This window comes from Pundamilia nyererei, unplaced genomic scaffold (assembly GCF_000239375.1).
Source record: "Pundamilia nyererei isolate P.nyererei 1_Seehausen unplaced genomic scaffold, PunNye1.0 scaffold00025, whole genome shotgun sequence".
Taxonomy (NCBI): Eukaryota; Metazoa; Chordata; class Actinopteri; order Cichliformes; family Cichlidae; genus Pundamilia; species Pundamilia nyererei.
Genome location: NW_005187426.1, coordinates 694,962 through 711,495, shown reverse-complemented (window position 1 = coordinate 711,495; position 16,534 = coordinate 694,962). Strand labels below are relative to the sequence as shown.

Below are 16,534 nucleotides of genomic sequence, written 5' to 3'. Positions count from 1 at the left end.
GTAGGCAACGGGTGAAGTGTCTTGCCCAAGGACACAACGACCGAGACTGTCCAAGCCGGGGCTCGAACCAGCAACCTTCCGATTACAAGGCGAACTCCCAACTCTTGAGCCACGATCGCCCCAATAATAAATGACAAATTAAAAAGGCATGAACATTTTTTTGTATCGAAAAAATATCGAACCGTGACACCAAAGTATCGAACCGAACCGTGAATTTTGTGTATCGTTGCACCCCTAGTTATCTACGTAATACTAGTCAGATTAATCTCAGCACCAAACACTATAGAGTTCAGCACTGAACCAAAGTAACCAACCTTAATCATTTAAATAAGTTTATAATTGAAATAAGTTTATAATTTATTGACAGTGAGTTTTGAGAAAGTGACACAATTTTTTTTCTTAGTCTGCTTATTTAACTTTGTTTACTTTTTATGCTTCAGCCAACATGCTTCAAAGGGCCCAACTTTAATGTCATATTGTAAAGTGCATTAGCACACTGGAACACAAACCATGTTGAAAGACCAAAAAACAATATTTCGAAAGGTTTAGGAACCCTGTTTGAAGTTTTTCAGTTTAAATCAACAGAAAGACCTGTTTGCTTTTACCCTATATTTGCATAAAAAATTTATGATTTGTTTACATATGGGTTACCATGTATATCTGAAAAAGGGGTATTTTCCTGTTGTTGTTTTTTTGGTTTTTTTTTTCTTGTTTTTGCTGTTGTTGTCTTTTTTTTTTTAAGTTAATATGCTTATTTATTATTTAAAAATAATGTGCATTAGCACAGGTAGTACATTGAAAGTAGAAACTAACCAACTTGCATCTTTTAGTTGACAAGAACAGCTATACATAAATTATACTTTGTGCTTGGAGCAGTAATTTGTGTGCTTTTACTTGTGGATGCTGTACGACTCAGATATTTCATCCTTTTAAATCCAACATTATCTCTGTCTGCTCCCTCAGGGTCGATGGGAGAGTCAGCAGGATATCTACATGCCCTCTCAGTTTCCTCGCACCCTGCCCCGCCCAGCCTCCTCCCCTTCCACCTACTCTACCTCCCCGTCTTCATCAACTACTCCCTTCGGCACTCCTCCTCCACAGAACCAGGAACCAGAGCAAGGTAAACCCCTCCTTCTTTTCCCATCTCCTTTCTCTCTTCAATAAAACACTTTGGGCTCTGCTCATTGCTCCATCTTACTCCCCCAGCCATTCTTTTCTCCTCCTTTTTCTTCTGCCTGGATTCATCCACTTGAGCTGCTCACAGATTTCACCTTACTTTCTCTTCCACCTTGTCCTCTTTTGTCTGATGTTCCAAAGATATTTAACCACACCATCTGATGTTTCATTGTTCACATTATTAAATGCTAGATCCTCCATGTCCAGTGTGTTATCACACTATCTACCTGCTCTCTTTGTATTCATTTCTAGTGTAAAGGTCTCCATTCTCTCCTCATCTCCTTGAACAGAGCTTTTTTTTTTATGTCTGCTGTGATTAATCTGAATATTGTCTGTCAGTTGATTCATAGTGATTTCATGTCAGTTTGAATCATTGTCACTGTGACGTCCTTCAGCGTAATTCTGTTTTGAAAATAAACAGAATTAATGATGTTTAAATAATTTCTCTTTCACAGTCCAGTAATTTAGAGTGTTTATGAAATCATATCCTAATGGCTGAAATCATCTTTGTGTTAGTTTTTTTGTTTTGTTTAGTTTAGTTTTTTTTTTTTTTTTTGCCAGCTTCCTCTGTTAGTCTATCCCAGTATTGGGGTTTTTGCCATTTTCTGGACTCACTTTCAACTTCCAATCTTAATCTTTCATGCCTCCTCTACCTCCCGGACCTCCTCTTGTTTCCTTGCTTCCTTCCCTCTCTTCTGCCTCCTCCCTTCTCGCCTCGTCTTCCTCCTTCTCGCCTTCTTCCCTTCTTCCCCCCCTCCAGGTCGTTCAGGACTTGCTGCCTCTTATCTTTCAGTTAAGGCGCTGGTTCCCCAGATGCCCAAACTGCTCAAGTCTCTGTTTCCAGTGCGAGATGAGAAGAAGGAGCTGAGACCTTCGCCGCAAAACCAGCAGGTCAGCAGATGGTCCAGTGCAATTCCCTGGAAGCCTTGTATTGAGTTTGTTACATACCTGCAATAGATATAATATCACTTTTTTATTTTTCAACTTTTATTTTTAAATATTTGAACCATTATTCTAGGATCCTTACCTTACAATATAAAGCGCCTTGAGGTGACTGTTGTTATTTGGCAATTTCAATAAAACTGAAATGACCTGAACTAAATTGTAGACGGGTTAATCAGAATTGATTTCTACTCTTTCTGCCCATTGAAATAGTTTATTGATTGCAGGTGACATTTTTCACTCCATGTTATGAGTTCACACATAACTATACAGATGGTTACGTGTGGTTACACCACTAAGCAGTTTTTACCTGCTTTCCACACACTCAAGCTGCAATCGGTGCATCGGTAGCAATTTGGGGTTCAACATCTTGCCCAGGACATTTCAGCATGCGTTAATAAGCTGTAATGCTGTAGCTGCACTCATGACCAGAGGTTTTCGCAGGCACAAGTTTGGTTTTTTTTGTTGTTGTTTTTTTTATTCTTTCTTCAGGGTTTCATGGTTTCAGTAAAATATTGATGAATTATAATTGACAAATTAATGACTAAAAGAAAGTGTGCATTGTGCTGTTCTGTGTGGCATGCTGGCTATCAACTTATTGGTCAGATTTAGACTACTGGTGATCGATTCCTGCCATATCAGTGGTCCTACCTGATCAGTTTGAGGATTTCTACTTACCCCCCACTTTTTAGAACTTCAAGTTATGAAAAGGAAGGGTCAAAAATGTAAATACTGACTCTTCATGTGCCAGTAAATGTCGTTGTTTTTCACTATATCATAGAAACATCCATCAATTTTCTTCCACTTATTGCCTGCTTTCCAAGTCCCACAGTCTAACCAAGCCTGATAGGACTGCTCCTTCATGCTGGGAGTTGAAGATTTCGTGGACGGTAGCCTCTGTCAGACATTCCCAGTGCAACCTCACAGGTCCAACTCACCACCAGCTGGTGATCAGTTGACAGCTCAGCACCTCTCTTCACCCGAGCGTCCAAATGTATGGCTGGAGGAGCTAACCCCTAACCCCATTATGACACAATTACAAAATTGATCATCGAGCTGCCTGGGATGTCCTGGTGCCCTTATGGACACCCTTATGTTCAAACATGGTTTTCTGTGGACAAACTGTGGTTTGTACAGAAGTCCAGTAGTAGAACACCACTCAGGTGTGGCAGGCCAGTCACACCCCTCCAGGTCTCACTGACAGAATCCCCAGGTGGAGCACTGCCAAAGATAACTCCAGAGCTGTGTGTTGAGTTGAGCCTCACTATCTCTATCCAGTACTTCTCAACCTTACACATTAGCTCAGGCTCCTTCCCCACTGCTAGCCTTGGTAGCCAGGAATCGGCCCAGCACACACTGCATCCAGCCCTTCCTGTGGGTGGTGGACTTACAAAAGGGTGGGCCCGTGGACTAAGGCCAGGCCACCAGGTGCTCGCCCTATGGCACACTTCCGGGGCAGGAAAATGAAGGAACAAAGTGTATGAAATACACATTTTAGCAGTCTGAAAACTTTTGGCCATGACTGTAGTAAACAATCCTAATAATCATAATGTTGCATATGCAGCATGACATGATGTTAAATACATAGCATTGATTCAGTGCCATTAGCCTGCCACAGCCTGTTTATTTGCATTTCTTTTTTCTCTGTTGTGTCCTTGTCACTCAGCAGCACGTGCCTCGTATAGTGACCTCATCAGGAGGGGACGACAACAAAGGCAAGACCGAGACGGTGAGATTAAATCTCGTCTTATCCTTTACATGCTGTTTGGTTTATCGGTAACTTAATTTTAATCAGGCTTTTTAAGATTTTGTTTGAGATCAAAATAACATGAATACCTTTGATTAGTAATTTTTATTTGTAGTTTAATCCACTTGGTTCTTTGAGGAAAAACCGCATTAGGTAACCACAGTCTCTGTTTGTTTTCAGTTTGCAGCATTAGAGGATGATTTCACTTTTTTCCCAAGTGTATTGCAAAAAACAAAAGTTGCCTCCATTAATCCCTGCTGTCCAATTTATCAACTAACAAGGGTCATTGCAACAGTCTGATAATGCACTTTTATAAATTCAGGGATACTAAAAGCAACTGAAGATCTACTACCCAAATCACGCAGTCCCATAATACAGTTCTGTAGTTCTGTTTATTCTCTTCTTTCTCTGTAAGATGCATCCTTACTAGATTCCAATTCCACATCGGTTCTTAATGTGGTCCCATTGTAAGTTTTAACGAATTGCTCTTTATGTGCAGTTTAAGACCTTTTCAGCGATTCACTCATTAGCGTAATTGCATTGTGCTTGATTTATAGAACTGCACTAAATCTGTGCCGTAGCTCACCCTGTACACAGTAACGTATGCTTTAGCCTGATATGCACCTTGGGCTCTATAGGGAGTCAACGCAGTCAAAAGATGAGATTCGCAGACCCTAGACTTCTTCCTGTCAAGTTTTATTTTGAAGGTTGATTACTGTTGTTGATTACTCTTTTGTTTTGCCTTGTCTGCATGCTCTTATCTGTCCCCCCGGTTTCCTGTAGACTGCTATTCTACGGCCCCCAGCCAAAGACAGACGGGCAGAGCTCCCAGAAGTCTCTCCTCTTCCTGTGCATGACCCGCATGACACCACCCCTCTCAGCCCCCTCAGCCAGTCGTCAAGCGGCTACTTCTCTGCTAGTGTTTCTACAGCTACCCTGTGTGACGTTCTCCAACCCTCCTCCTCATCCTCCTCCCTCCTGGCTGCCGAGACCACGTTACCCACAAACCCCCAGCAGCAGGGCGCTGACAGGAACGATATTGTGACCTCTCCTTCTCAGTTTGGTGCCAAGGTGTCAGTCGTCGCTTCGCCTGCTTCTCACAACTCAGCCAATCACAATAGCATCACGTCTGACGTCTCCTCCGAACAGAAGCTGATAAACTCCGGAGGAAATGAAGGCTTTGAGAGACTAGAGATCTTTGTGGATGATGATGAGCGAGGTGGTGAAGATGTGCTGCCTGATTGGCTGACAGAAGGAGCATATGTTACAGTAGGGAACAATAAGGCGGGGACGGTGCGCTACATTGGGGTGACACAGTTTGCTGAAGGAGTTTGGGTGGGGGTGGAGCTGGACACTCCTGTAGGTATGTATCCAGTTAAAAGGATCAGCGCAGTCCACCATAGTCCTAAATGTCTGTCGATTGATGGAGATGACCTTATGTTTGCAGGTAAGAACGACGGCTCCGTCGGAGGTCAGCGGTATTTCTACTGTAAGCCTGGTTACGGGGTGCTGGTCCGCCCAAACCGGCTGTCCTCCCGCGAGCGGACCAATCGGCAGACAGGAGAGTTTACCCCTTCTGCCCACGTCCCCATCCTGCGAGGAGAGGCCATTGTTGCACGCCGAGGGGAGAATCGCAAATCCTGGAGCAGCTGAGACATGAAAACTAGGAGCCCACAATCGTCGTCGTCCTCCTCTCAGCTATGCAACAGGCTCATACTCTACAACTGACCTACTGCCTAACCTCCTACAGTTAGATTCTACACTCACTGCATCCATTCATAGAGTCTGGATGGATATAGAATAAACACGGTAAAGAGAACTTTCAAGAACAATTCAAGTAAGATAATGAAAGACTATGCAGGATATTTGGAAGTACGTGGGAGGACCAGTTGTCATGCGGGAAGATGATTAGCAGTCAGTGGGAAGACTGCTGAGACTGAATGAAAAGCAGAACTATTTGGACCAGGAGTGAGGACTGAACCCCGCAGGCTGGATGATGCTGATATACAGGGATGCAAACATGTGGCTTTTTTGTGGTCACACTGGGGTAATCTGGTTGGGAGCAAGGTATTTTTACAGTGGGATGGAAGACTTTCAAAGGACGAGGCTAATGGATTTACTGGCCCCATCTTATTTTATTTTTTTTGTTGTCGTTCATCTTTCACGATTAATTGTCAGCCTATAATAGTTGTTAAAAGAAGTCAAATGATCCTATTTGACCATAAAGATTTTATAAAGCTGACTATTAGGCAGTGAAGATTGGCGTCACTTTTCTTTGACATTTTATTTATTTATCTCAGTTCCTGAGTACCACAAACCTCAAATCATATTGTGGCAGTAGATATTTGCTGCGTTTTCACACTTGACATGTTTGTATCCCTGCATAGGATGCCTCTACTTGATAGTCCAGAATTTAACGCTACGGTTGCCACCTTCCTGAACTCTCCAGGTCCAATTTGCAGACTGACACTTTGACTCTCCCTCTCGGACTCCTTTTTTTCCCATTTTCTTTTGAAGATTGAATCTCCCAGAATGTGCCTTCACCATGGCTTGGTTTGCATTTGTCTGTATATTTAACTCCTTGTAGCCGTGTTTGTGTTGAAGAGAATGCCTTGTGCTAAGTGTGAGGTGATCTCAGGGACTGCAGAGGGGAAAGCACAGTGTGCGTGTGTGTGTAAATGTTGTACAGTGTTGCTCTGTGTGTACGTTAATGTTGTAGTCGTGATGGTGTTAAAGATTAGCTTCGTACAGCAGGAATAGTCGTGACAAAGCCACTATGAAACTGGGAGGCTTTAAAAGTTGATTTTTGCACTGGAGACGTTGGATAAGGAGCTTCTGTACGTGAACAGAACATGTCTGTGGTTATGATGCAGCGACCAGATAAGGTAACGAGAACAGGTTGGCTTTCTTTGGTGTCGTCTTTGTTTTGTTTGTTTTATTCTTTTGTTTGTTTGGATTTTTAATCCCAGTCAGGATATTCCCATGTCCCTGAAAGTGACTGATGATATCCGGACACCAGGAGGCGCTGTTTGGGCAGCACCTTAGTGCTGTGGAGGTGGAAATGGGCAGAGTATGTGCTGAGGAAAAGAAAGTGACTTAAGCTTGAGAGAAGGGTGAATTTGCTTCTATGCATTTGATCTTTTTAAAAGTAAGTTTTTAGTCCTTGTTTCTTTATACTGACACAAATGGGAGAACGAGCTATGAGTACATTTTGTTAAACCCAGAGGCAGTCCTGACTGATCTGTGGAAGAAAATTTAAAAGATATTGTAGACATGTGGATTATTACTTTTTTTAAATTAGGTTTTATGAAACATTCCAGAGGGATGATGACATTTTTACACTGAATTTTATTCTTGTGATTTAATGTGATTTAAATTGTTTCAGTGCACCAAAGCACTATTAGGAGTGAAGATGGTATATGTGTTTGCAGTGCTTTTACAAGTTAAAGGACACCTATTATGCTTTTACTCATTTCCTGTACTGTATGTACTTTTACAGTGGTGAACGATCATATCTAAAATAAATGTTTGCACAAGTAATCCCTATAAGCCAAAATCTAAGGCTTTAAGCTTCTCAAAATGCTCTGTTTCAGACAGTTTTTATATTCTTGGCTCTATATGACCTAATCATCTCAGGTTAATCTCAGGAGCCAATCAGGAAAGGCATCCTGAAGCGAGGGGAATGGAGCTAAAATAGCTTATTTCATTCTATGAATTGAGGGGCTCCACTGAGTCCAACTATAATATAAATATGGGTTATTTTGAGTAAGTTGTCATTTAATCTGTTACATGATGGAAGTCCAAGGAGAAAGGCAAAAATTTGAAACATGTTAAATCTGTTTAAAGTGTTAAAGTGTCAGCCTTTCTTTTTAATTGTGACTCTCCCCCGAGTTTATGCAGCTTTCACAAGAGGCCTGACAAATGGATGATATTCCAACATAAGTGATACAAAGCAAACTGTATTCAGTCACATGGGAAAGAATGAAAATCCTGGAAATGAGCATAATAGGTCTTCTTTAAAGGGCCAATCCAGTTCAGTTCACATTGAAAATTTTACTGCCTGTGAAAACGTCCTGTAGCTCTGAGGAGGAGCTCTGTACACCTGAGCAAATGACACTTTTCTATAAATTTATACCATGAAGCCACAGATGCATTAATCTCGTGGTGAGACTCTAATAAAAGCTGCTACTGAGTTGCATAATGGGAGATGTTTTTTGGAGGGTTCTGGAGTTTTGTTGGATTTTCCTTTTTAAATTCGGCGGTCCTTTTTGAAAAGGCAACACTAAATCTCTGGAGTAATGTCGAGACTGAGGTGAGGAAGTGTTCGGTTTGTCTCAAGAGAGGGAGGATGAAGCACGGCCAGATGGCTTTAAAGGTGGAAAATAATTAATTTTTAACGTTCTTGGGGTATTTTAGCTCTATGGTTCCTTTAAAAGAGCCTCCCAATGAACTGAATAAGTTTTATTGAAGGATGAGGCAGGTTTTTGGTGTCTGTAATGGTTTTCAGGTTCCTGATGTTGATGATGGAACGGTTATCTGGATTACTGTGTGCTTATACTGTAAACACACTATGTCTGAACACTATCGTCTTTATGGATCCATCAGTGAAGTTACTATTTATGTTTAAATGCTTGTGTGCACGCAGTGATCGCACACAAGCTGGTAAAGCCTTTTTATTTGAATAAATAAATGTTGCACAAATGATTTAATTAAAATCGCTGCTATTAGCGTTGTAAATTTACCTGTAAATGAATCAGTTGATTACTCGTGTCTCATACTGTATGATAGATTGGATCTCAGTAGTAGTGTTTAATTCCCGAATTGACAAACAAAACTAAAGTCCGTGCTCCTGGTTCAGTGGCCCATATATTTTTATGACTTAGTAAAATTCTTCTGAATGAGGCACTTTGTCGTATGAGCCTTGAAGAAGCGATGGGCAGGATATTTTCTGGGTGAAGAATCACTTCTGTACAGGAAACTGATTGAAATATAAGATGAGGCTCCACAGTCTATTTTATTATCTGTGTATTTATTGTCTGGCCATAAAGTCCAGACCTCTGGAGTCCTCTGATTGGCTAGTTTCTGCCTGTTGTGTCATTAGTTAGCAGGTTGTGAAGTGCTCTGTCGGTTAGTTTTCAATAATGTGGTCTGTAACGGTTCGGTGGTAATAAAGGAAGTGTTCCTGTGTGCGTTTGTGTGTGTGGGTGAGTGTCGAGTGCACCTGTCTCTGATTCAGTTGTGTCTTTGAGTCGTTGCCAAGATGGGAAAATAACCGTCAGCGGCCGTTTCACGTACATTTCCTGGGACTTCAGCATAGAGCGGCAAGCCTTCGCCCTCGCTGCTCTACTGGCAAAAAATACTAATTCCCGTCCTGGTGTCTGCTCTGCTTTGTGTGTTTGAGATCACTTCAGGCTTCTGGATGTTCTTTTATGTTGTTGTGCCTCAGAAACCATGTGACCATGTATCTTTCACACACTTTTTTCATATCAACGCTTCAATTCATTTGCACAAACGCCTCCAGATGGAATTGAAGACTTAATTTCTGGAATTATTGTACATGTAAGAAGAAAAATACAAACTGTTTTTTTGTTTGTTTGTTTTTTAAAGATGAAGTGGGTTTTTTCTTCTTTCAGATTACCTGTTTTTCTTCTCCTTCTCCTAGTATGATTATTTAAGATTACTCACTGCTTTCCTCCCAGAAGTTAAACTGTAAAATGTAGAGCTAAGCTCCAATGTAGATGGACTTCTCTTCCAGCACAATCTCCTGTTTAGCTCCCCATAGCAGTGGATCAAGTGTGATGAGGGCATAAAGCAGATAAGAATACAGCTCTGTAGACTGCAGGATGCTCAAGATCCACACGTCAACAAGGGTCGATTTCTTTTTCTTTTTTTTTTTTAAAGAAGAACTGAACAAAAGGAAGTGTAGCGTTAGTAATTGCTGTTTGGATGAGTTTAATATTCTAGCTTCAATTCAATAGGCTCCATCTCTGCTGCAGTAGTTATAAAGATTAGAGGTAGAGATTGTTTCCATGACGCTACCATCAGGACCACATTTAATTCTACTTGTATTCCTGTGATATGGATCCAAGCGTATGTCGGTCTGGACGAATCTTTTGTCCCTCGCAGTTTCTTTTTTTTAAGGTTTTTTGCTTTTATTTTGCTCATTTTCAATCCCATGTCTTTGCATCGTCTGTCGTACTGCCTGCAGCTGCATGCTGAGTATAGGATCACTGGTTTTGAGCAAACCCCCGCCTGCCTTAATGTGGCCTTCAACCTGGAGCCAGACTAGTTTCAGCAGCAACAATTTCAGCTCTGCTCTGTACTAAACTCAGCAGTATTCAAAAGGGTCATTCCAAAACCACAGAAAGCCAGTCTGGTTAAATTTTTTATGGTTTGGTCCACAGGAGCTGTCAGGTTTATTACTCTCTTCCAGTTAAAGGAAGGCTAATGTGTCGCCCCCTAGTGGGTACCATGCCTGACTTCCTCACAGGGAATTTTCTATATAGCTAGACAGTGAAATCTAACCTACCACTGCCCTGCAGCAGCAACCTAACAGCTACTTGGGATGAAATCTTATCTCCGAAATTGTATTTTCTTGGATTTGTGTTGGACAAAAGCATATTTTCCTGCCTGGGTAGTTAGTTTTCACCTTGAAACTACCTCTGGCCTTGCTTATGCCACCTCCTGCTCCGAGGCCCTTTTATATATATATTTTTTTTTTACAGCCTTTCACTGCTGGCAGCAAGTTCCTGTTTTCTGTGCTAGCATAAACTGCACAAATGAGCAATATGAGGGCATCGGGTGATGCATTGCCGCCTTGTTGCATGTGCATCATTTAAGATACAATGTCTGCTGGTGTATTTTAAAGGCTGTTATCAATATTCCTCTGAGGTACCAGCTGCCATATTTTTACCGAGCTGAGCGATTGGTGCTTGCCGAGTCAGAGAGTTTACTCCTCTTGTTACTCCTGCAAAAAACGACAACAAAAAAATATTTTCAGTCGTGTATCTTTTAACCCATTCAGCTGAAAATATTTAAATATTCAAGTGTTTGTTTATTGGGCTTCAGCCTGGTCAGCAGTATTAATAAAGCCCATCTATCATCTTAACTAATCATTATCAGTCACTGCTACTATTGATCCCTTAGGGCAGGTTTGTCCTGATGTGTCATTTGTATGTGTGAGTGCACCATCCAAGTGCTTGTTCGATGTATGTATGTGTGTGTATATATATGCTCATATTAAGAATTATAAAAGAAAAAATCTGAGCACAAGTTTGGGTTTTGATTAATTTAATTGTTTTATGTAATTATATGCTGCAATCCAAAGAATAAACATGTATTATAATAAGTTTTTTCTTTTTCTTTTTTTAAAACCATCTGAAGGGTAATCTGATAAGATTAAATAAAATTTAAAAAAAGAGGAATATTAACAGAGTATTTGTTTGTGCCTAGAAGATTTGATGCTTGAAGTTTTTAGAAATAACTGCATTTTGTTTGTTTCATTTGGAACTTTTTTCCATTTTCTGGAACTTTACCTGTAATTTTACAGATTTCCTGTTGTGTTTCTTTCATGTGGAGAAACGGGTGTAATGTTGAAACAGCACTTATATAGTATACATAAATTCTTAATACTGGAAGACACAACTTTTTTGGGGGGTTTATTATGGACTTGTTTTACTGGTCAGCCCATTTAAGTTCAAATAAGGTCAAATGAATTGAAGTGAGTCAGTCTTGCTGCCAAGTTTTCATTAGACTGTGTAATTTGCTCAGATTATAGCACAGAATTAATCGTGCGTCCTCCGACGAACACTCCTCTGATTTAAAAATGTCACAGCTGAAAACTCAAATATACAAGTTAAGGCGGGATTGTTTACACCACTCAAGGCCAAGACAAAAAGTTATTAGGTACTTTAAAATCACTTTAATTCCAGTCAGATTCATTACAAAACTCATTTAAAGGATACCTCAGCCTTCAGCTTGGTGTATTAATTGATGTGGCTCAAACTGCTTTAACTACAACTAAATCGAGCTTAAAACAGATTTATTTCTTCATGTAGAAAATATCTATTTTCTTAAGACTTCAGAGCTTCTGCTTTTTCCAAATTGGTAACTGAGCCACATTAACAGGAAATACAGAAGCTTAAACTGGAATTATTTTGTTAATACTGTGGAACATATATTCCTTTGACCCACCACATGTTAATACACGTCTCTGCATTTAATATCTGGCTTTCTTCCTCTTCATGGCTTTTGTCTCGTCTCCTTGATCAATCCAACCAGTAGTGGCAGATGGCTGCTCCATCCTGAGCCTGGAGGTTTCTTCCTGTTAAAAGAGTGTTTGTCTTTCCCACTGTCACCAAATCTCTTGCTCATATGGGGTGTGATTGTTAGGGTTTCTCAGTATTTTAGGGTTTTTACCTTAACCTCCTAGGACCTGGTGTCCACATATGTGGACATCACATTTTGGGTTATTTACTCAAGTTTGCTCTACAAGGGCCTGATATCCACTTACGAGGACATTATACTGCTACTGTTCTATCAAAATTTTAAACGAATATCCTCATATGTGGCCCTGATTTTTCGTAAAAACAAAAATAAGTTTAAAAAAAAAAAATCTGGTAATTCTTTGTTTTTACATTCATCGGGCCCCAATCAGCCCAAATATCAAAGAGAAATTAAAAATGCATGCCGTGGAAGAGTTTGGGTCTTAGGAGGTTAAAGTACAACATGCTTTGAGACCATTGCTGTTGTGATTTGGAGCTATACAGAAATTCAACTGAACTCCGAATTATTTATTTATTATTAAAGCAGTAAGACTACAGAACTGAGCAGTTTGCATATTTCGTGTCACTGGGCAGGGCTCAAGTGGGAAAACACATACTTCAAGAGTAAAATGCTTAAATCATGATGGTATGAGTGTTTCACGCTAGTTTCATTGAACTGGGAAAAGGGAAAAAGCTTATGGACAAACAAGTTTTCCTATTTTCTGGTTTCCTTTCTTGTTGTCCAGCCCACTGCACATACTCAGTTTTCTCCCGTGGTTGCAGGCACAGATCACACTGTACGCATAATGCAATTGTGCAAATCTGTTTTACAGATCTTTATATCGGTGGGGGTTTTTTTTTTTCCCAGTTCCAGTACCACAAATGACTACTTTGGAAATTAGGCAGAAATCTAATCAACCTCTTGGCCCTCAGGAAGCAGATGACCTTATTTGGATGTCAAATTCTTTTACTTGTGCTGGTTTTATTTTCAGACTGTATAGTGACAAGAGCAGACACTCAGGTCAAACCTGATGACTTGAACGCATCTATATCTTAGTTTGCTCACTAGTTACCGGAGATTTCATCCAAAGTCTCAAATGCCTTAAATATTCTGTAGTGAGATGTGCAGGTAAAGAAAGCACAGCAGCACACTGATGGAGTCTGATCAGTTTTTATTCCCTTGTAAATAGAATATCAATAAAAACACACCTTAAATATAACATAAGGTTTATCCAACAGATGAAAAAGTAACAAAAGGCCTATGTAGAGTTTCTACATAGCGATTACAGAACAGTCTACTGTCCAAAAAAGGCACTAAATCCTGAAATAGAAAAGAAGCAAATAAACAAAGAAAAATCAATTTAAACTGATACAACAAAGATCCTGCTGAGGTTTGATATTTTTCATTTTACAGAGATTTATTGAAGAGCTTATTGCCACAGTGAAATGGCAACCACTGCTTGTTTTCCTCCTGGCTGATTACATGAGAACATCAACACCGGAGCGTCTCCATTTCACGTTGACCACATGGATGATAGATGTGTTTTTCACCTTAATTTTAAAAAAACCAACCCAAAAACCAGATTTTTTTTTTTTTTTTAACTCTTTAAACGTGAAACTGCATATCACAACACTGAGCAATGAAGGAGGAATGAAAGCACCTCACATGAGAGGCATCAGTCTCAACCTTAACATGCACCCTGATTTTGTTAAAGGAAGCATCGCACATCCAAACTTTCCTGTTGAATAAAGTATTTGCTGTACTATGTGGACCACCGGCCAAAGTGACGGCGGGATATGGCACAGGTAAAGACAAGTCAAGGTGTAGTCAGTGCCAAACATATGCACAGGTAGATGTTCCAAAAAACAAACAAAAAAAGAAAAACAGTTCAACAAGGCAACAGAGGACTGAAGGCAGATGGAAACACGCAGCACGAGCAAAGGCTTTTCTGTTTCTGTCCTACTGCTTTTTATTTTATGAGAACTTTAACTGTATTAGGCAGTTTCTGGCACAAAAAGAGTCCATTTAGATCAAAACAGACAAACAAAAGCACAGTAAACACCAGAAAAGACTGAGGTTTCTGTTATTAGAAGCAAATATGGGTTCTTTATGTAAGAAGGTTTAGCTTATTTCTTAACGTTTAAATCAGTGTTTACTCTCACTTTTGTAAGGTCTCCTGGTGGTGCTTAACAAATTATTGACACAGATCCACCTCAGATTTATCTATCCAATCGTTTTAATAGACCGCGATGGGTAATCAAACTAAGACTGTGACCTTGCCTTTATTTTTCATTTGCAGTTTCTTTCCCTTTTTCTTATGTACAAAATAGCTAAAATGACACAAACTCACACTAACTGGCTGCTTCAGACCTCCAAAATGCAATGTCACGAGAAGACCATGAAGGCAAAAAAGAATAATCTCAAAATAGCACAATGGCCTAAATGAATCCATAGATTCATTTCAGAAAGGCTTCTGCTTAGCAGATTAAAAAGAAAAAAACTAAATAAAAAACTATCTGTAACCCTTTGATGGGTTTGTAAATTTTGGTGTAAATCATTAAATGACAGAAAGCTACATAACTGACTAATAATGTCTCAAATGCTTAAAGCAAAGACACCCAGGACAGCTCTGCTGCCGCACAATTAAAGAAATCCTCCACCATGCAACAAAGTTTCTCAGACATTTAGCCCGAAACACTGAAATCCACCAGAATGACAGAGAGACTATTTCGTATTTTATGGACCCTGGTGGACGTTGGAGCTCATAAATGAGTAAATTCCCTTTAAACGTGATATTTACTGGCTCTAGTTTGAGGAGAAATTTCCCTTTTGAAAAGCCGCTGACGCTTCTGTTGTCAGCCAGCGTGAATCATCTTTACGGCCTTGTCACAGTTTGATCCAGACGGGACTGACGCAAATCAGCTCGACAGTTAGTTTGAAGCTTTGATTCACATTGAAGCAGCTGTGAACAAACCTGCGGGGAGTAGCTTATAGCTGAATGGGAGGGAGCGAGGTATATATGTTGAGTTTTTAAACTCCGAACTAGTAGCTTAGCCTGTAAAGCACCTGGTGACGGTGAACCGGTTTGAATGAAGCCGCTTTAGTGTAACAGAACATCATGTTATTAACTCGCCTGCATTAGTACGGTTAAAAATGTACAGCCATTGTAGAAGTCTTCTTCATGCACTGATCCTCTGTTAGTGCGCTGAGAAAAATGAGGCACTTAAGCATGAAGCTGAGGTGTGCTGCACCTTCATAAGCATTTAGGTTTCTATCAAGTGTTACACTGCACTGTAGTAATAATAATGTTTTAGCCTTTGAGAAGGTTTTAGTGTCAGCTGTAAAAGGTAAGCAAATGTAAGAGCTGGACTGATAGTGTTGAATGATAGTGTCAGCAGTGATCCCCCACTGAGCTGCACTCACTTTTTTTTAAATTTTGTTTTAAAGGTTAGTAAGTGTCTGTCTGTGTGCGTGTTGCTCATACTGGAGACTGCAGTCATCCTTACTTTTTTTTTAGCGTGTTTTAACCCATTGTTTTGCTTTTCTCGCCTACAAACTTGAGCTCATTTTCAGCAAAGCCAGAGTCAAAATTTTGTCAAAATCTTCAGTTAAAATCCTGGATCCTTCAGACATACTTGTGACCGTATATCTTTCAATTATCTTAATGTTCATCAGCGGAACATTAAGCAGCTGAGGAGCCATGTCTCCTCCTTGACTCTGGTGGAACAGGACGTACGTACAAAGCTTGGATCACTATGACATTTCTGTTAGTGTAGTTGAAACGCTCCGAGCACGGTGCTTAGTGTGCAGAACATTTTGGGAGTGCATGACTAGGACGGCGTTTAAACCAAAAGCCCCAGAGCCCTTACTCACTTTTGACCGGTGGATGATTTTGTATTCACTACAAAACTGATCTGGAAATTATTTTAGGGTTCTGGAGCTTTAACAATATGAACCACGAGCAGTTTAGTAAAGACGGCATCGCTGTGACGTCACCCACATCTGGACTTCTTCGCCATTATTGTCTTGGGTGTTTTGAACCCACATGTGAAGACCAAGGAGTGTATCTGACTTAGACAGTTAAATTATGGCTTATTAGACGCTTCCATGCCTTCAGCTTTTAAAAATACTTCTACAATGGCTGTACTAACCTTAAATATCCTCAATTTTACCTCAAATATTTACTTGGTTTTTTTAATTATTAAAGGAGATTTCTTCTTATGGTGATTTCAAAAGAAATAACCTCCTCTGGCCTGTCAGTCAGTCTTAGTGACTAGTGAAATATTTCAACAAGGACTCAAAGCACCATAAACAAATTAAGTGTCATTCAAAATGAAAATACAGCTTAAAAGTGACAGTGTGTGTTTTGAACACATGGCATATCGAGCACAAACACAGATATAC

General features: G+C 40.1%; 1 protein-coding gene across 8 annotated transcripts in view; it reads left to right on the top strand.

The window, feature by feature from the left end:
* kif13ba (kinesin family member 13Ba) overlaps positions 1–9,477 on the top strand; it is a 54,915-nt gene extending 45,438 nt beyond the window's left edge. For 6 of the 8 annotated variants that reach the window (XM_013909458.1, XM_013909455.1, XM_013909459.1 and 3 more), the window contains 5 exons: positions 964–1,120; positions 1,937–2,067; positions 3,785–3,847; positions 4,649–5,228; positions 5,313–9,477. In XM_013909458.1, the coding sequence (XP_013764912.1) occupies positions 964–1,120; positions 1,937–2,067; positions 3,785–3,847; positions 4,649–5,228; positions 5,313–5,518 (1,137 nt within the window). In that variant the 3' untranslated portion in view covers positions 5,519–9,477. The remainder of the gene's footprint in view (positions 1–963; positions 1,121–1,936; positions 2,068–3,784; positions 3,848–4,648; positions 5,229–5,312) is intronic. The other 2 variants (XM_005727549.1, XM_013909454.1) reach the window with 2 other exon arrangements.
* The last annotated feature ends 7,057 nt before the right edge of the window (positions 9,478–16,534 follow it).